The sequence below is a fragment of the Trachurus japonicus genome, chromosome 6 (assembly GCF_045865225.1).
Source record: "Trachurus japonicus isolate A0001 chromosome 6, Traja_1.0".
Classification (NCBI taxonomy): domain Eukaryota; kingdom Metazoa; phylum Chordata; class Actinopteri; order Carangiformes; family Carangidae; genus Trachurus; species Trachurus japonicus.
Genome location: NC_140912.1, coordinates 13,604,170 through 13,624,142, shown reverse-complemented (window position 1 = coordinate 13,624,142; position 19,973 = coordinate 13,604,170). Strand labels below are relative to the sequence as shown.

At 44.0% G+C, this 19,973-nt stretch overlaps 1 protein-coding gene across 2 annotated transcripts in view; it reads right to left on the bottom strand.

Annotated features, from left to right (window-relative positions):
* dennd4a (DENN/MADD domain containing 4A) overlaps positions 1–19,973 on the bottom strand; it is a 23,099-nt gene extending 3,126 nt beyond the window's left edge. Inside the window, exons 1-27 of one of the 2 annotated variants that reach the window (XM_085779052.1) lie at positions 19,702–19,973; positions 14,662–14,993; positions 14,212–14,458; positions 14,051–14,120; positions 13,780–13,949; positions 12,776–13,014; positions 12,614–12,680; positions 12,421–12,479; positions 12,181–12,325; positions 11,732–11,907; positions 11,264–11,364; positions 10,036–10,254; positions 9,482–9,627; positions 9,039–9,059; positions 7,337–7,470; positions 6,843–6,975; positions 6,350–6,556; positions 6,111–6,239; positions 5,858–6,002; positions 4,858–4,980; positions 3,726–3,836; positions 2,993–3,067; positions 2,037–2,878; positions 1,721–1,937; positions 1,043–1,134; positions 756–931; positions 149–536 (exon numbers count right to left, since the gene is read on the bottom strand). In XM_085779052.1, coding sequence (XP_085635178.1) covers positions 149–536; positions 756–931; positions 1,043–1,134; positions 1,721–1,937; positions 2,037–2,878; positions 2,993–3,067; positions 3,726–3,836; positions 4,858–4,980; positions 5,858–6,002; positions 6,111–6,239; positions 6,350–6,556; positions 6,843–6,975; positions 7,337–7,470; positions 9,039–9,059; positions 9,482–9,627; positions 10,036–10,254; positions 11,264–11,364; positions 11,732–11,907; positions 12,181–12,325; positions 12,421–12,479; positions 12,614–12,680; positions 12,776–13,014; positions 13,780–13,949; positions 14,051–14,120; positions 14,212–14,458; positions 14,662–14,972 — 4,743 coding nt within the window. In that variant the 5' untranslated portion in view covers positions 14,973–14,993; positions 19,702–19,973. The remainder of the gene's footprint in view (positions 1–148; positions 537–755; positions 932–1,042; positions 1,135–1,720; positions 1,938–2,036; positions 2,879–2,992; positions 3,068–3,725; positions 3,837–4,857; positions 4,981–5,857; positions 6,003–6,110; positions 6,240–6,349; positions 6,557–6,842; positions 6,976–7,336; positions 7,471–9,038; positions 9,060–9,481; positions 9,628–10,035; positions 10,255–11,263; positions 11,365–11,731; positions 11,908–12,180; positions 12,326–12,420; positions 12,480–12,613; positions 12,681–12,775; positions 13,015–13,779; positions 13,950–14,050; positions 14,121–14,211; positions 14,459–14,661; positions 14,994–19,701) is intronic. The other variant, XM_085779053.1, reaches the window with a different exon arrangement.

Below are 19,973 nucleotides of genomic sequence, written 5' to 3'. Positions count from 1 at the left end.
ACCACCAGGGGACGCCAAAGTCAAAAATATTAACATCCCACACAAATGAGCTTTTAAACAAAGTTAATTAAATGGTGACTTTGCATTAAATGGATCAATCAACACACAGCCGTGTGTGCGTGAGCTTAACAGATGTTAACATATTTACCTGGTCTCCATGGCTACAGTGCTGGGAGGCCAGGATTAGAGCTGGCAGGTCGCTTGGCAGCTCCAGTCGTCGGAAATACCACACGAGGTTCCAGAAGACTATGGGGTGTTGGTCGACAACACTCGGGGTGGAGATGGCCTGGTCGCCCTCGTTCACCAGCAGGCTCTCCAGCTCCTTCCACAGCACCAGGGGGCTCAGGTAGGGCACCGTCACCGGGGCAGAGGTGGAGGCTGGAGCTGCTGCTGCCCCACAACTCCCTCCACTCTCTAGCTGCTGCGGGGGATCTGCAGGTGACTGTGCATCACAGTCTGACACAGACATTTTGGTCCTGGGACTGAGAGACGCAGCCATGTCCTCCTCAGTAACAGGATTACTTTGCTTAGAAGACCTGAGGGGACACACATGATGGATCTGTTTAAAGAGGCCACTGGGATAAAAGATGTTTATGCGTGTGTGTAAAGCTAGCAGTTTAAAAATAGACAACCGTGTGTACATTAAACCTCATATTTTAGATGAATTCAGCCACAAATGATGTAGGTAACTGATTCAAAGTGTGTGTGTTTGTGTGAATACATACTGAGTCTGTCTGAGCCAAGGGAGGATTTACCTGCTCTGTGGTCTCAGATCTTTAATCTCCACATTGAGGAAAGGCAGGAAGGCTGTGCCACAGAAGGGACAAGTGCTGTTGAGGTTTGAGTCATTTGCCGTCCAGCCGGCCATGATTTCCTCATCATACACCAGACAGTCGCACGTCTTGCACAGCGAACAGCTAGACATAAGCACCTGTAACAAGATGTTGAGGAAATCAGATGCAGCGCAGCGCTCGGCGATGACGGTGTGAGTCATTCTGGAGATGAGTGTCTGATCGGGAGCTTCGATGCGTGAGGAACTTACCTCTATGGTGTAATTAGGAGTGGGCTGGAAACGGCCGGTGTCTGGAGAGGAATCTGGAGTGTGAGGAGTTTTAGAGGCAAGTGCCAAACCACCTGGACACAATGGAGGATTACACAATTAGTCACACAAGTTGAAGCCAAGATTCAACACAGCTATCAAACCTGGGCACGTCTGAATGAAACAAAGCAAACGTGCAATAATGAAACAAAGCAGCGAGAGAACACTCATGGACAGTTCAAGTTTGTGTCTCTTGGAGTGTGCACGTGAGTGTGCATGCACGTGTAGATGTTTAGCAAAGGGCCTGTGGCTGAGTGCAGCAAAGCCCACACAGTGAATCAGCCCTCCTGCCTGCTGGCCTAGTTTCCCACATAACAACACCCGACTCTCTCCATTACTGAGCCCTACACTTGCTCTAAATCTAGACAGTCAAGAAACGTTTTTGCCGGGAATCAATACAACGCTGCAGTTAAAGCACCAATTTAACAAGTGTGGCTGTGAGCAATGACCTTTTTTTAATGTCGGAGATGCTCTCATTAGGACTACAAACGACCTAAAATACATGTGGGTTAGTGCTGTTTTTCGAGCTCAAACATTTTGAGATGCCACACATTAATAATAAACCAGAGCTAGCAGTTTCATTCTACCAGTATGAATTATACAGATGGTTAAGGGACAAACCAGAGAAGGAGTTGTGTCTGAACACTCTGTTGGGTGTGCTAGGGCTGCCCAGGTTGGTATGACCCACAACGGGGCTCCTCCTGAGTCTAGACATGCTGCCATGCTGGGGTGACGTAAAGCCATCTGGGTCCAGACAGGAGTCATTATCAAGCAGCGAGGAGCAGTCTGCCTCTCCTGAGGTCAGCGAGGATACGCTAATCCGGTCACAGTTTGCATCCTGCGGGAGAGTACAAAGAACAAACATGTCGTGACGTTATATGAGCTCGTCGTGGACGCAATCTCACATTATGATGAGCAGTCGTGTTGCAGATCTGACCTGTGTTAATGAAGTCTGGGACGACAGACGAGAGTAAAGGCGGCTGGCCTTCTCCGCCACGCCCTTCCCTGCTGATATGACGCTGCTCTTGAAGATGTCCAGCGTCGGCGTGAGGAGAGAGTCCATGGAGAAGGATGAGGTGGAGGGAGTGGGTGACGAGGGCGACACTAATGAGGAAGGCCTCTCCCTGCTGCTGGTACCGACACCCAGAGGCAGAGATGGCGAAGGCCTCAGCCTCTCCTTGGGTTTGGCGGGCAGCGGGAGGTGTGCGCTGGACGACAGTAGAGCGGAGGGTCTCGGTGAGGCGTGAGGAGATGAGGGGGGTCGGAACAAGGGGCTGGAGGGGTTCTGCAGGTCCATGCTGGGCGTGCGGCTGCTGAGAGGGCTGTTGCCGCCGTTCATGTACATCTCGATCTCCTCTGCGAGGTCGCGGCGAGTGGTCGGTGTGGTGCAGCCGTCCCGGTCGCTCTCCTGCACCGTCTCGGTTGCCATTAGAGACAGAGGGTCCAACCCCATCTCTATCCCCGACCTCCTCACAGCTCCACCGCTGCAGCTCGCACTCCTCTCCATGGAGACACCTTGCCTCTCCAACGCGCCGCTGCAGCTCACACTCCTCTCCACCAGAGGTTTCTGTCTGTCAGTGTCTGTCTCCTCTTCCTCTACTCCGTGCAGTCTCTCGGCAGCTGCGGGATGCTGTTTCGCTACGCCCAGATGAGGCACGGTGAGCCTCAGGCTTCCCTGTCCACCTGACAGGTCCAGAGATTTTGGTCTTTCACTCTTTGGCAGAACTCCACCCAAAATGGCGTCACTCGATGAACTGGAAACGAGCCTGTCAACGGTACCTGTCAGAAAACAAAAAAAATCCAACAAAGGCATTCACCTCTGATACAGAACAACTCAAAATCTATGACACAGTTTTACATAATCATATTGGTTTCAGTATGAATAAAACTCACCTGCACTGGCATCAGTTGATTTGTAGTTTTTAGTGGATGGAGAGATGTTGCTGATTGGGACCTCAGCCTCAGGTACTGCAGATTTGAAAGATACCACATTGTTAAAAAAAAATACATTTTTATTACCTTCTCAAGCATCTGGCCTGTCTATCAATATCTCTAAAATCTCACAGGATGCTGCCAAATTCTGCACTTAATGAAGGAAATCACAGGTGAAAAGGATCAATGAATTCAATTAGGGATTCAAACTATAGTTAGAATGCGGTTGTTTTCACCAAAAAATAGTTAGATAGCGCAGTGGGGTGTAGATAGGAAAACAGGCAGGGGGTCACTGTTCATCTTAAAATGTGGTTGTCTTATCTATATTATATACTATACTCTAACAAAGTTAGACGTAATCAGAACTGATGAAATTCCACGCTTGTTAGGGTGCGGTGTTGAACAGAGAGATACAGCATGTTGTTGTTTGCAAAAAACTGGAGACAAATCCTATCACGTACACAACCACCTGCTTACGTAATGCATTCATCCATCAACAGAAGCCGTTTCTCCAAAACATCTAAATATATCAGCAAATGGATGGGGAGAGAATATATCACACCCACACTGGAATATGACTCCCAAGCTTTTAAAGAGCAAGTGTTCATTTCACTGACAGTAAGCAGTGATTCACTTCTGCACAAACGGTCACTAAGTGTCAAAGATTAGAGGGAGCAGTTAATGCATAACTCACTGGACTGGCTCTGTCCTTTGTCTTCCACCAGCGGCGTGCTGTCACTCTCTCTGCCACACAGCCTCTCCTCCTCCTTGGACAGTGAGTCGTAGCCTTGGTCCGACTGTCCACCTGAAAACAGAATAGAAGCTTCATTCCTCTGAAAATCTGTTGTTTTTCATGTTTTATTCCTCACTGTTTTCCTCTTTCAGAAAGCGCTGAGTGAATAAAAAAAAACAGCTATTTAGTCTCAATGGATCCTTTGTGAGAGACAACTGATCTGAGAGTTTTGTGCATGGTGACATTCCCCAAAGTTTTGAGCACATTCAGCAACACTCCCAGAATAGAAAAGCAGGAGCAGCAGTAGAAGAAAAGAGTCTTTGAAAACTTGCATCATATTCACAAGGTCAACCTGCGGGGAAATGTGCAAACCTGCTGTAAAATCCATGATAATGTTAGAATCAGAGCAGAGGCTCAGCCTGCTGATAGACCATTAAAATCTCTGATGTCTCAGCAGTGCATTAGTCATAATATAAGGTAAAGGGCAACATAGGAAACAACGCCCAAAAAGTTGACCCATCCATTTGTCAAAGTCCATGCAAAATAAAAGCAGAAATAATCATCTATTTATGTATATTATTGCGAGCCAGCACCTGGAAAGGTTTTACGAATGTGCATGTCTCCTGATGAGCGCCTAGTTTACCTTTTCCATGGTCGCTTTTAAATGCCACTGGAATACACTTAGCATATTTTTTGCATTTGTTATTTCAAAATATTTACTCAGTGGAATTATAATGTGTCATTTTGCGGATTTAATAGTTATATGGTGACAAGTTCCTGAGGCGTTTTAATGCTAAAAGGAGACTTCCATTTCTTTCTGTGGGTGTCAGGTGATTGACAGAAAGCTGACCGTGTAGAGTTCCTGTCAGAACAATTTATTGAAGTACAGTGACATTTAAGCAAAAGGAAGCAAAGGTTTATGAGTCGTGGGGTTTGGGCACTTTTGAGGTGGTAAATCAAATCAAATCAAATCAAATCAAATCAAATAAGTTACTTAGAAAGACTCTTAGACAAAGGAAAAGCAATGACACTATTAGGATGAGAGTGCAAGAGTTGTAATAAGGACCCAGCGGAGCCGTGGCTTCCTACCTACCTGTACTAAATCCATCATCACTGGAGTCCATTTTAGTGAAGTCAGTGTCGATGGAGGTTCGCTCAGCAGAGTCATTAGCACTGTCCAAACTCCCATGACTGACAGTGTCAAGATCACTGCCGTCTGCAGGGAGATAACAGATAAGAGAGAGGATGAGCGGTTAAAACAAATGTCCAACAGGATTATAAGACTACAGCCCAGATGGACTAAGAGCACTTTATATAATCATTATCATCCACTGCAGTGAAACAGGAATGCTTTGAATACCACATCCAGTAGCTGTCATCGTGATCGAACATTGCTGAACATTAAAGACGCCAGACATCCTAAAGAAAAAAAAGCTTTCACTTCTCTGACTTATTCTTAGCTCAAAGGAGAGCAGCATGGGGGCTGCGCGGATCACATTAAACTGCTCATTTTCATTTCATAAATCCATAAGAGATCATTCTTCCCAACATGATCACATTTCCAATTTTGGGAACTTGTAAAAAAAAAAAAAAAAAATCCTCTTTGTGAAGTGAACTGAACACAACAATGTCACAGTGTATGAGGCAAAGCATGATGTTTTCATTAGAGCACCTCATACAACATGTTGTAATGGTAATGACAGGCTCTTTGGGCTGTTGTGGGAATTGACATCAAGAGCAACCTCTGTACTCTGACTGCAGGGGAGGAAAACCACTTCATTCTCTTTAATTAGAGTCATTAAAGAAATGTGGGCTGGGAACAATGTGTGCTGGAGGAGGCTGAAGCCTGGATAAACCTTGTTATGATACCAGGAGAGATGCCTGCTACCACAGAATCAAATCCATTTACATGTCTGCTCAATAAGAACAGACATAAAATCCTACTCAGTCAGTCTCATCATTTACTGTATGTGCATACAAGATAAAGGTACATAAGAGCTGCTAACTCTTAAATATAAAGTAACTATTACTGGTGTATGTTTTAGTATTTGTGTGGAGGCAGTGGGAGTGCATTAGTGAGTTTGTTTTCTTACCTGAAAGTTGAGGATCTCTGTGAGGAGTCTGTTGTTTTTTCCCTGCTTGCTTGAACTGGAGCACACCTAGGACCACGTTCCTCAGCTTACCCCACAGGAAGTAGCCTCCTCTGGTGGTGGAGGGCCAGGTGCTCTCCAGTACCGCCTGAACCAGAAGCATGACCACATAGTCAACAAATTTTAACCTAAACTGTTCAATTCAGAGACAAATGAGCTTGTTTATTGCATACCGCATGTAGGTATGATCACACACCTTGTTGTAGTACCCATAAGTGATGGCATTGGGTTGAACTCCAGCTTTTTTCATCTCAAACAGCACCCGAACAGCCAGGACAGGTTGGCTGTACTGGCCACACAGCTGCAGCAACACACGGTAACACACCTTGAAGAGAAAACATCAGGATTTCAATGTTAAAGGATGTGTGCTGCTGAAACATAATACAAGTCAGCGTGCTGTACATCTGTGTGTCATATATTATTTCAGTTTCTCACCTCGTCTGGAGCTTGTAGCTTCTTGTCTTGCATCTTCCTCAGCACATCATAGGCTGTGCGCAGAGCTCGCACCTTAGAGTGACAGGTCCCGACAAATCCTGGCAGGCAGATGAACCACAGGCCGTAGCAGTGGCGCAGCAGACACTTGGACCACATCTGAGGCATAGATGAATAGGTTTTGGCCATCCTTTGAGCTGATTTGATCTCCTGAGATAAAACAAAAACATCAGATACCATTCAGATCATTTATCTTTCTTTGGAAGTCAAATTTGCATTTTGCATTCACATTTATACCCTTACACATCATTACGAAGAATGTGTGCAGCAGTAAAATAAGCTCAACATGAAAAGAAAGAAATAGGCCATCTGACAATACATTTAAAACATTTTAAAATTATCTATACTAAGGTGGTTTCACAATAGAAGAAGCAAGTTGAGGAGATTTTTTAAAAAGAGTAGTTTTGCCAAAAATCTCACTCCTCGTATGGCTGACCTGTTTGGAGCGTCTAAAGATGGCTGTAGGGCTGGCTGGGCTGCTGTGGCGTGAGGCCATGCCTGCTGATGGAGTATTTTGTCCCTCCAGTGGCTCCAGGAGCTCAGCATTCAGCACAGGGAACCCGGAGTAGCTGCAGAAATACAGATACACACATTCTCATATACCATACCATGAGATAAAGTGAAATAGGCATCAATCCCACATAAACCATGGCGAGCCGACTGACGCGCACATCAGCTTGGCTCTGACACCCCGGAAGCTTGAGCAACAACACAGGGATCCAAAGACGATGTGTTCCAGCTCAAAAATAATCACAAAGCCCCACAGCAGTGACAAATTCTTTAACAAGAGAACCAGTTTAGGCTAAGCCTCTCCTTCAGGAGCCACATTGTGTGCACACCGTGTCTGTGAGAAGTGCTATTGAAGTGAGACGGTGTAAAAGGGAGAAACAGTTTGTTTTGTCGTTACAAGATTGATCTGCAGTGTTGTACCTATAGCACAGGGGATGCTCCTCTCCCTGTGGCAGTGGAGGCAGCTCGGGGGGGTTGATATAGACTGTGTGCTCACTGCGGTGGGATTCATCCAGTTCAATCAGTCTGGTGTCCTCCGGCCGCTCGCTGTCCATCTTGAAAGAGAAACACACTTTGATCATTATCTTTCATCATTGCTCTTAGCTTTGCTGTAAACACAAATCCATAGGCTGAATGCTATTCATAGGTGCACATGCGTATGATATGATATGAGCCCTCAGATCAAAGCAGACATGGGGGGCAGTGAAGATAAACAGATGTCACTAATGAGTCCATCTACACCAGAAATACGGTTCATGTCCCCGGTTCAGTTATCTAAAGTGTACGGCCAAGGCAGAGGCCGGATCCTATGAATCTTCCAAGACTAAATTAATCCAAGCTGCAGTGACCTGGACAAAATGCCACATAGCTCTGGGGACATGAAACCATTACACTTAACTGCTTTGGCAGCAATGCTTGATACTAAGCTGTCACATCTCCTTCAACTCAAAACTGACCACCGGATCTGCTCTACGGGGAGAGCACAAAGACACACTGCCTGTCTGAGAACAAAAGCAGCGGCAGCACAAAGGAGGATGACAGGTAGAGCTTACACGTTTCTTTTTAAGAAGAAAATCACCACTGAATAGTTGTCTGGCAGATCATAGAAAGCCTGCTATGCTGATGTGCAGTCACTTGGCTTATCTGAATCGATTAGCAGCTTATCTCAGACATGAGCTTCGCAAAAACGTTAATATTATGGCAGTGGCTGAATAGCTCCCCAGTGGTACTGCGTTTACAGCGTTTGTTCCACTCAGTCGAGTGGATGATTCAGTCAACTGACTGTCACTGACCCATTTGCCCTCACTTCAATTCCACTCAGTGTTTCTCTGCTTGATTCCCTTCCTCTTACACCCGGGAGGTCTTTCCCAATCACGCACTTGTTGTCAACCTCAGCAGCAATGACGCTGAATGAATCAATGCTTCCACTTCTCAATAATAACCGCAATGGCCATTCATACAGGAGTTCGAAATGTTTGTGCAGGATGTAAATGTGACTTCCTATTGCACAAGTTTGCAAGCACAAATGGTTTTTCTGCAGAGGAGGGTGGTGTTTTGTCATTTTCTTTGTTACAAAACATGTGTAGGCAGGATGTGTTAATAAAAGCTGTCAAGTCCCTAAATGATCAGCCCTCTAACTGACAATGAGGCCCACAACCCCTTTTGATTTCAACAACTAAACTAATAAAATTTTGACAAATAAGGATTATCGCCTCCATTTTTATCTTCCTGTCTTATGTTTCTAAAGGACTACTGAAGTCTGGACAGTGCCCAGAGTCTGAGATAAAATGGCACAAATAATTCATCTCTTTGTCTCAGCATCACCTCAGAATCAGCTCTGAATAACTTCACAGTGCAGTTCATTCTGATGGCACCTGCTTCAATAATGCAGACATGCTGACACACACAGATGGCTAATGCACATCTTCACATTTAAGACCTTAATACACTTTTAGCTTTACTGTGTCTTAACTTCACTTTGACTTATTAAGATTGACTACACACACACTCTGAGCCGAGTCATGGAAACACATCACACCTGAAGCTGCTGTCACTGAAAGAGGAAAACTGTGTAAAAACATGCACCCAGGTTTAAGCTACAGAACAAGCTCTGGCAGCTTACCTTGCCTCCAGTGGTGAATAGCTGACAGGCAGGTGGGTCAGGATGACAGTCAGAGAGAAGACAAAAGACAGAAAATCAGAGAAATGGAAAAAGCTGAAGGGAGAAGATGGGAAAACACTTTGAGGGACTGAAAAGAATGCGGGGGAAATAATAGGCGAGAAAAGCTCAGTACTGATGTTAACAAGAAGCTCGGGGGAGATGTTGGGGTGCTTGTTTATTTCTATTAGATCCTTTTATTTGCTTATTAGCTCCTTCAAATTAAACAAAGACCTCAATGAGACATCCCAATTGAGAGGACAGCATGTGAGTAATCTTTCCTCTAAATGCCTCAGCTTTTTTCTGAGAAGTTCTGCAATTGTTCTTACACAGCACATTGATGCAGTTTTGTAATGAATCGTCTCTGACACATAAAATCCATAATAAAGATTAGCTGCAAGCCTCACCTTATCAACACACTCATCAAAGAAAGCCAGGCTGGCATCTTTATCGCTGACGAATGAGCACTCTTCTATGAAGCGGCTGAACATTTGAGTTTTGGTCATGAGGGAGTAAAACCTCTGATGGGAACGGTCTCTGCTCTTCAGGAAGCCTATGGAACAAAACATGTTGCGAAATGACACGTTAATAGCAGTGTCGTGATTAAAAAACTGGACATGCACTTTTCAAACTGTTGCAGAACATTTATCGTGACTAGATGCAGCGTTTTCAGGAAACAGATACCACGCTGTGAGACACGTTGTCCTAAGAGCACACAGATGTGCGAGGACATTGAGCTATTAATTGTGGCCATTTCTCTGACTTGTCATCCAGGCCTAATTTCCACAGAGGCCTAAGCTAAATCACCAGAGTCATTACAACAGTGATTTAGGCCAATCTTTGTGCTGAGACCTCGTGTAGCACCGAGTCACATGAAGGCAAGGCTTCAAAAAATATCTTGTCAGTGCACTTGGCGATTACATAAACTCAATTATATTACGGGACTGAGGTGGAAGTATACCTTGGATGTCAAAGAGCGAGCTGGCATCCGTTGTCTTCTCAGAAGGGGCCTGGGTGATGGGCAGCAGGTAGGAGCGGTATCCTCGTAGGATGGCCGCCATGAAGCGTAGGAAGGCCTCCTGGATCTCCAGCTCCAGAGTGTGGAGGCTCTTCCCCCCGTTGAGCTCACTGTCAGTCACTGTGTGCTCCATCTGCACATCTTCACGGTTCAGTTGACCATCTGAGAGCACACATACAGTATATGGAGTAGATATATAGGACATGAACAAAGTAGCAATACAATATATTCAAACTATCATTTTTGTGCTAGCCAGTCTTAGCACTCTGGAGCATCTGGCAACCAGGAGGAAGGTAAAGGTAAATGCAACATGTTACATACTAACATGTTCACACTGGCAGTGCTAACATTCAGGTAGGTAGACGCTTTAGCACGTTATGAAGTTTAACTTAACATACTAATATTTGCACATTAGCTTAGAAAAAGCTAGCATTAGTTTTACAAGCATTTGGTTATAATATTTAGAATAAGTGATGATGGCAAAATATGAAAAGGCCATGTTTAAAAACAAAATGTCAACCTTGACTGATCCTTTTGAGGACAAGATTGCATGGTAATCCAGCTGGTATGGGTACAGCTTCTGGTATTTTACTCTGACTGGCATTGTCATACATGGCTGAAACACCCTAAAAACACATTTTTGCAGCTACTGGCAGTGAATTACTGCATGTACAGTGTGTTTCAGTATAACTGGATAAATGTAGACCAGCTGACATTGCGTTATTCCAGTTGAGTTAAAATGTGTGTTAGCGGAGAGTGATCGGGGATAAATATTAATTTGCTGCAATCAAAGGACTTTCTTTTTCGGGGATTCATTTTGCATTGATGTTTAATTTCGACAATGAGAGAAATCCATGTTAGACGAGACAGATATTTCTGCTTCTCTGCTGACAGACCACATTAGCCCGTGATACGAAATAGCCTACATGCTGAAATTTGAGTATTAGCAGATGAGGCAAGCTGAGTAGAAGGATATAACGTAAGAGTAAATTACACATCCACAATATCTCCAGGGATGCACTGAACATTATTGGTTGGTTTTATATAACAACGTAATCATCTAATGAGGTTTTCTGTAAATTCACTGTACAGGCTGACTCAACAGACTCAGGTAACCAGCCTAAATTATTCATGAAACTGGATCTAAAATGATGGAGCAGACTGGACTCACCCTCAGTGAGCTGCTGATAGAGCTTATTCAGGGTATTCAGAAGATATTTGCAGGCTCTCCTGGGCAGGATTTTCCATGTTAAAGCCTTCTTGTCGTCTTTTCTGAAAGCACACCATATGGTTTTCATTAAACGGGAGGACAGTGAAGAAACATTGCAAAAAGATAAAGGCGGGGAGATGACTGACTGGCATCAGCACTTACAACTACAATTGCAAAATAGCTTTTGAATTGATGTGGTAGACCAGTGGGACCCCAATGTGCTCTTGTGTATAGGAGGAATATTTTACATTCCAGCTCTTATCATTACATAAGAGAGGCCCTCACTGACAGATACAGATAATCCTGGGAATAACTTTCATCATCAAACCAATAAAAACCTAAATTATGGGAGGGTGATTTTTAGCGGGGTGTCGAAAAGTTGAAGGTAGCCATATATAACGGTCGCGGTCGCGGCTAGAGGTTACTTACTGTGAGATTGTGTTGGTGTCCAGATCCACACAGCTGATGTCAGCTGGGGGCACGTAAAGGTCAAAGTATCTGGAGTCCACACCCACAATGAAAGGACATGGTGCACTGAGCACATCTGCTAGGGCCAGTGGGCACAGGGGGATGTAGGGACACGGCCAGTGAAAGGGAAAGATCATCTGAATAAAAGGAAGAGACACATCCATCAGTGCATTACATCAATATAATTGATACATAAGAGAAGAGATTTAAGCAGGGAGGAAGACGGAAACCACTGCACCACTAATACCATGAGAGAGGGCCTCCTTTGATGTGATTATAGGTGATTTATTGATGCCACAGCCCTGCCTCCTACCTCCTCTACCGGTGCACCTCTAATCACATTAAAGACCATCCTCTTTCAAGTTATTATTGGGACAAGTGTAATGGAAAGGAAAGAACAAAATACTCACAGACACAAGGGCCTCTGTAACACTAGTGAGTACAGCTGGACGCAAGGAGTGAACCAGGATCTTGTGCTCTGTGACAGCCAACACCAGAAGAGTGGCTGCGTTTTTCGGGCCCAGATTCAGCAGTAATGTGGAGAGGCTTCCTCCACTAATGCAGAAAAAACACAACAAGTCAGATCAAAAAAGCAATAAATATAGTATGTCCTTGTGTTATGATTTTATATTTTATGATGTTTCCCCCACCTGAGAGGCAGTGGAGAGGAGACAGGCTGGCTCAGCATCAGGCTGTCATGCGGAGACAGCTGTGGAGGATGCACAGAGGAGCGTTAGAGTATCAGTGGGTGGAGGATTCAGCTCATGACTACCGTGTGTTTACAGACACTCATGTTGAACCAGAGAAAGCAAACACTCATAAAATGTCACATCTAAAGCTCACCTGCACTAGGATGCGTGGTCTCTGAATGGAGGGGAACGGCACGCTTTGCATGAAGTGAAAGATGTGCCTGAAAGTGAAGAGAACATTAGTGTATACAGCCAACAGACTAGGAATGAACTAGTTTCTGATAGACTGAAGACTAAATGAGTGAACTTTGCTAACTTTTCAATCGGCAGAGCATGTGGTCCAGAGATGGAGTATCGGTAGAGGAAAGTGAGAAAGCTCCTGAAGGATTGGAAAAAGGGCCAGTGAGAAAGCAGACAGACGCTCTTGTTGCTGTAAACACTTCTGGTCCCATCAGGTCCGAGATCAGAGCTTGGCAGGCCGAGCTGTGAGCGCTGACGCTCAGACAGATTCTCCTCTGAGTAAGGCTCATAGAACTGGATGGCGGCTCCATACACCTGCACACAAAGGCATCTCAGTAAGAGTATTGATGATCCAATGCATACATAAGTATGGACACATACACAACCATTACAAGGACTTACACCACATTAGGCACAGGTCCTTAGAAAGAGTGTATTCAGGTAAGACACTGTGGCTGCTCCACTCGAGAATTTATCATCATAATAAATTTGCTCAATCATCCTAAGTCCTTTGAAGCTGTTCCCCCCAAATAAATAAACAAATCATCCCAGGCATGAAGTGCCAGGAGACCAGCTTGCAGACTAGAGGTTGCGGGAAAGAAGAAGCGAGCACTGAGGCATTCAGCAGTTAAACTTGTGCACCAGCCCAAGTGGCGCATGAGTTATCCATTATTCAAAAGATGAGCTGCAAAAAAATCTTTTATGCTGCATTGCTTTCAAAGTCTAACTGCCTTTTAGTATTCCAAACACAGTCTTTAGACCATTTTTGATTCCAGTCGGAGTTTGGAAGTTGATTAAGATTGTCTGGTATTCTTAGAAATACTCCTGCAGTTCATCAACAAACTAATCCATAAGGGATACTAATGCGCAGAGATAGACAGAGGGGGAAATGAAGATGGAGAGGCTGGCTGAAATGAAGCAATTAATGGAGAATTGGTGCACTAAAGGGCAGAAAACTGATGTCAACTTTGGGAGAACTGTAATTAATTATAATGTAAATGGAATGATGACGAAAATGAGAGTCTGAAGGATAGATCTTGGTTGTTGGCAACACTTGAGTTAAGAGGTGGTGGTTCTTACCTTCTCTCCGGAGGCTCCCGTCAGCACAAAAGTGGAAAAAACAGGCAGGGAGTGTTTGGTGTGAGCTGGCCAGCACTCGATCGTTGCCCCCATGGGCAGGCAGAACATAGGCACTGACTCGGGCAGTGGGAAGGACTCGTAGTCCTCTTCAGGGTACCTACACAGCAGACCTACACACAAATATATACAACACAGTCAAGCACATCTTGGAAACTTTACTACATGATGACACATTTCAAATATCAAACTTCATACATAATATGCGGTTTACCTGCTTTGTATGCAATTGTGTTTGCTTTAGCCAGAGATTTCTTATAACAAAGGTAGACAGAGGATCCCCACTGAAACACAGACCACCACAGATTAGTGAAAACGTGATTTTTTTTTTTGCAAGCATGCAAGATGTAGCTTGTTCTCAGAGGTGCGTCCCACCATGCTGCTGTTGAGGTTCTTGTCCACCTTGCAGAAGGTGTGCGGGGGGGTCTCCCCCTTGCCTGGGATGATGATGCAGACATCAGTGACAGCCAGTGAAGTGTGGGGCTGGCTCTTTGGGGCACGGCGGTAGGTGATGTAGATGCGCTGGGAGGATGAGCTGCTGATGTTGGCAGGGCGACCTGAGGGTGTGGTCTGGACGATGTGACATCCAGGCTTCAGCTTCTCTTTCCACTCATACAGAACCCTGAAACACAAGGTAGCGTTTGACTTGTTACACAATCGTTTTAAAACAGGACATTGTGGAGAAAAATACTACTTTAATAATATACTCATTGAAGAGATGTCACGCTAAAGTATGTGTTTAAGAGCAGATTACAGTGACCCAAGGCAGAGGAGTGATTAGTGGTGCTGGGTGAGTAAAGGGTCAGACTGAGGATTACTGCTTACCCAAGATCTGTCAGTGGAGGCTTATCTCTGCCTCGCTTAAAACACAGGAAGATCTGCGGGCCCCTGAGGCTGGCTCCATTGAGCTCTGCAGAGAGGCCTGATGGGGTGCTTTCCACACAGGTGAATCCCGGGGGTACCTCTTCACCCAGGGAGCGGATCACCACGGTAACGTCGGTGATGGGGGCGTTGGGTTTCACAGTCTTGGGACCGGCGTCGTCAAAGTGGAGCTCTTCCTCCAGGGGCTTGGACACGTCAGTGAGGCCCGCAACCACAAAGTAGTCGGCTACACGAGGCCCTTTATCCTCCATCATTTCCCATTCCCACACTGAGGGCTGGAGAGACAGAAGGAGAGAGGTTGGGGGGGGGGGTCCATTATACATTTGAAACATATTGCAATTACATATGATGTAGTGTAGCTTGAATAGGGGAGACAAATGAGCCCTTGCAATCAGGAGGGAACCTGCAGCTGCACAGACTAATCCTTCTATAACAGCATCAGCATTAAATTCACTCTTCAAGTACACTATTAATTGTATTGCAGCTATAACTGTTCAATTAATCATGGGAATAGAGATACCATGCAGCATGTAAAATACATTACATACACTGCACATACATTCTATACTGAAGGAATAACTAAATCTAATGAGAGCATCTGGAAGCATTTAGCAAACATTCCTGTCTGCAACAACACCATGTTTCACCAAGAAATATGGGAGGGCTTAAGATCAATGACCTTGCTATATGCCCTGACTGATTATGTAAAATAAAACACATGCCTGTGTAGAAAAAGAAGAAGAAAAATATGCGTGGATGGGAAAAGTACCAGAAGTAGGACTGAGCGCTGAGAAGCGAAGAGAGTACTGTGCTGTAGTGCAGCAAAAAGCTTTTTTTGGAGCTTTTAGCGAGGTGGTATTCAGGCAGCATACATTCTGCACTAAACAATGTTGTGAAGAAGAAAGGGATAGAGGGAGCGCCTGTGAGTCAGCTTGTTATTGCTTTATCACAAAGCACGAAGCCCTGGAAGGCCTCTTAGCGTTGGGCCAGCTTATTGTGCCGCAGCCGAAAGACCTGTTTTATCTCTCTCAGCAGTTCCTCTACACTCACCATCAAACTGATAAACAGCTGCCTATTATTTTCCCCACTGGGATGTGAGAGAGTTAGCATGAAGTTATCCCACTCTTCTGTGCTAGATGTGTTGCTACCAGGAGCCGTGGCACTACAAGAAGCCGCAACCATATCTCACCCACTTAGGACTTCAGCTTCCACTGGCTTTAAAGCGAATGTATCTGTGTGCTCTCGTCCCCTCGGTGGCCGTGTGATGGGACGCAGAGCTAAGCACTGCTTACAGGCTTAGAGCATGAAACTGGCCGCTAACATGTGAACACAAGATAATCTACAGAAGCAAACATGCTGGAGCATTCCCATCGTCATCCTGAGGGATGAGTATGATTCAGCCGTTAATCAGTCAGAGATCAAATACCACCTACATGTATGTATTTGGATAATAACTGAGCCTCCTAACAACCAAAACACCAATCAAAACAGTATTCAGTTCACTACACGTCCTGTTTGCTCTGTGCATCAGTGAGAGCGATATTTCTAAAATTAGGACTCATCACCGCTCTTGACCTTACAGTTTTTTTGTCTGCATCAAAGACACTCTATGTCCAATGGTCCCCTGTCAGCCAGTGGCTGTTTTGATGTAGGTTATACAGTAGTACTCTGCAGCCTTCAGCATAAACCCAGTGACTCAGATTTCCCAATGGCAAGAAGTGTCCTGTTTTGTCCTTATTTCCTTCAAAACTGTTTTTTTTATTGAGAACAAAAGTATGTTAACACACATTACAGTAGCACTGAAGCACTTGAATTGTAGTACTAGTGCACTATGTCACCTTTGCAACTTTTATTCCCCCTGGCACTCAAAAAAAGAAAGAAAGAATCCACAAAGTGTACAGTCGATTTCTGAAAAACAAAAAGGTCCAGAATCTGACACATTTTGTCTCTTTCAAGATGTCCCATTACTGCACAAATGATTCATATTTAAATTTGTTTCAGTACTCAACAAGTCTCTTTTCTGTGATTCTACACTGGTTGCATTTTCCTGTCACTCTGACAAATGGCAAGGTTTTTTTTTTAATTCACCAGCTTTTAAATTTTACATTATTAGATGTCTACCAAAATAAAAGATCTCATGCTGCTCAAGTGTCATCTGAGGGAATTCAGATCATTTGTTGGAGGGTCAGAAACTTTTCCTCGGTCACTATGATCGCTTGTCCTAATGGAAACACAGCAAAACACAGTGATTATGTTAAATAATGGATATTTTATTATTCTGTGATTCCCCTTTCTCTAGAATATGACACAGCACCAATATGCAAGTGCTGCTAAATATACAGCTGATGGCATGGCAGATGTGTCATACAATCCTTGGAAGGTTTCAGGATTAAATATAGATGTAATCTCCAGTTCCAACTACCACGACATCCACTGCGTCTGTTCCTCCCCCTCAACAGGAAGCACAGGCCTAAAATCATATCTAATCCTCACCATAGCAACAACATTAAAATTGAACTGAAGACTCTGGGTTTTCTGACTGAGATGCTGAAGCGAGTAGCGACCAGTGGGTTGTTTAATTACCACAAATGTATTCTGTTCATAAAGCAAAACCACAGTCTATGGGAGAGCCAGAGAATAAAACAATTCAGGTGCAGATATTAATCCCTGGCTGCAGAATAAACACTTTCCAGTTTCCCTCTGTTTACCTGAATGTGTTTTTTTATGTGTGTTAATGGCCTTTCATTGCACTGACCTGGAAGCTGTGACACACTCATGTCCCCTCTCAGTGAACAGGCTGGTCCACACTTTTTCCCTTTTCTCCTAACAGTGGTTTTTTTGTGTGTGTTTTGCCCCTATTAGTAATGCTGGGCAGACTGCACAAGAGCAGAAAGGTTATCAGCCTTCTGCTGTCAGGTGTCTTGTGTTTTGTTTTGTTTCTCCATAATCCTCCTGCATCACTTTGATTATTCTGTGCATCGATCTAGAAAGACTTGTCTGCTAAACTCCTTTGAGACCTGTGTTTGTGACAGAAAAGCCCAGAAATAAACCCTATTCCACCAGACTTGTGGTTTTATTTTTCATATGGTTTTCAACAATCTCACACGTATACAGGCAAGCCTGTCAGAGCTCAACACTGGAAGTGAGTGACTCACAGTCTCCCCAGAAACTGCAATCGTTTCATTCACCACAGCTTTCTTCATAAAAGCAGACAAATAAGGACACAGCGGATTTCCTCTGCTCACTAGCAAACAAGCCAAGTTCCCCATTCACATTCACTATAGCTTTTATGAGTCACCTCCAACCATCAGATTTGCTGTAATGTGCCAACCACAAGTGCCATAATATTCCCACTTAAGCCACTTACTTACTTACTTTTTCCCACATTGCCTCAGAACACAACTTAACATTTTTAATATCTACTGTATAGTCCCACAACTTCCTTTAGCATATTCCAGGATGCCTTTGGTATTTAGTTTAAATGTAAAATATCTCATGCATCATTTCGAAATCTCCCTTTTAGTTCAACTTCATGTTTCAGGCTCAGCTACAATATTAATGTAAAAGAAAATGTTAAAAGCAGTAGCAAATGTATAGTCCTCACTGAATTACGATTAAGGTTAAGGTTCCTATATTGTCATTGTATCTATCCAGTGAAAGAATTGTACAACAAAATTATATTACACTCAGTTAAAAAGAGGGCTCAGCCATAGAAGAATAATAAAATAAGACTAACAGTGAAGTATAGGGGGGGGGGGGCATTTACACACCATTTACACACCAGTGCTGCATCAACAATAAACACAGTCACAGTGTGATTGCACATAGTGTACAGTTGTTGTTAAATTAAATCCAATATATATATGGGAGAGTGATGAAAGGATCATTCATCATTTCAAAAAACAAACTGATTATTTATTTTCAGTGTCTTCGTTTATTTATTTATTCTAAATATTACATTTCTTCCCTACATTTTTCCTGGCAGAATTTTGACATAAAGCTTAAAAAAAACAAAACATTTTTGACCATCACTCTGTATGTGATATTGTGACATGGGAATAAATAAGCGCATTTTCACTTTCGCATTAAGCATCTTGGTGTTGTTATGGTCCAACAGACAGAGGCCGCGGCTGCTGGGCGGTCAGAGCCAGGCTGTGCAGGGATTATAGAGGGTTGTGTTAACAGCAGGGGGGCAGGGAGGATGGGCAGTCTGATCTGGGGAGGGAACCACCACAACATTTCACTCAGCATCTGTTCCCTCTTAGCCATGGAGACAACCCTCACCCTCATCAGCCATTTGCATTCCTTGTGTTTGACAGGGGGAGACCCCTAAGTGCTTGATGAGGAAACCACACACGCCCAAGATAAACAGAGCAGAAAGACGAAGAGGACAATACTATAGGTGGTGCAGCAAATAAAACATATAGTACATTAGCCTATGTGGATGCATAGCCTACTACAGGAACCCCCCATGAGCAGCCTGCAGTTGCATTAGCAATATGCGGACGTAAAGAAAATGGCCATAAGCAAACACAGGTGATCACAGCGACCATGATAACACCGAGGGGTTTTCTCCAACCCCCCATCACAAGGAGCCATCTTACAGAGCATCTACACGGGATGCAACGAAATAAGCCTCCATATGACTTCATAGTAGCCAATGAGCGCACTGTATAGTGTATCACACACAGCCAGCGATGCTCACTATCTAGCATTAAGTTAGTCTTGCAATGTGCGTGGCTATACGAGAAATAAAATACCTGTTTACCGTTTTAAACCTCCTAATCAAGCATCCAATGTCAAAATGACAATAAAGGATTCAGTTTGTGACGATAACGTCATAACATCACATTCAATCACAGTTAAAAAATAATTGTAATAAAAAATAATTATAATAATATTAAGGTTGGGAGACTCTTCGTTACAGAGACTGGGTGTGTGAGTGGTTTGTTTTTATGCTCAATAGAAGCAGAATCTACTCACATCTGACGAATCACGACGACTCAGAGATGAAGCTGTCGAGTACGAGGCGAAATTCAAATACAATTTTAAAAAAGGAGCCGGATTTCTGTTGACAGTTGATATTATTCCCCGGCGTCTGCTTTCCTTACTGATATTTTTTCCTCAAATAATTGTAATAGTATTAATTCACAGTGGGATGGACGCATGCATCCGAATAGACTGTGTAGTCCCCAGCACCGCTTTATCCAGACCTGCGCGGTTCACGTGACTCATTACAAATCTCACCGACGTCA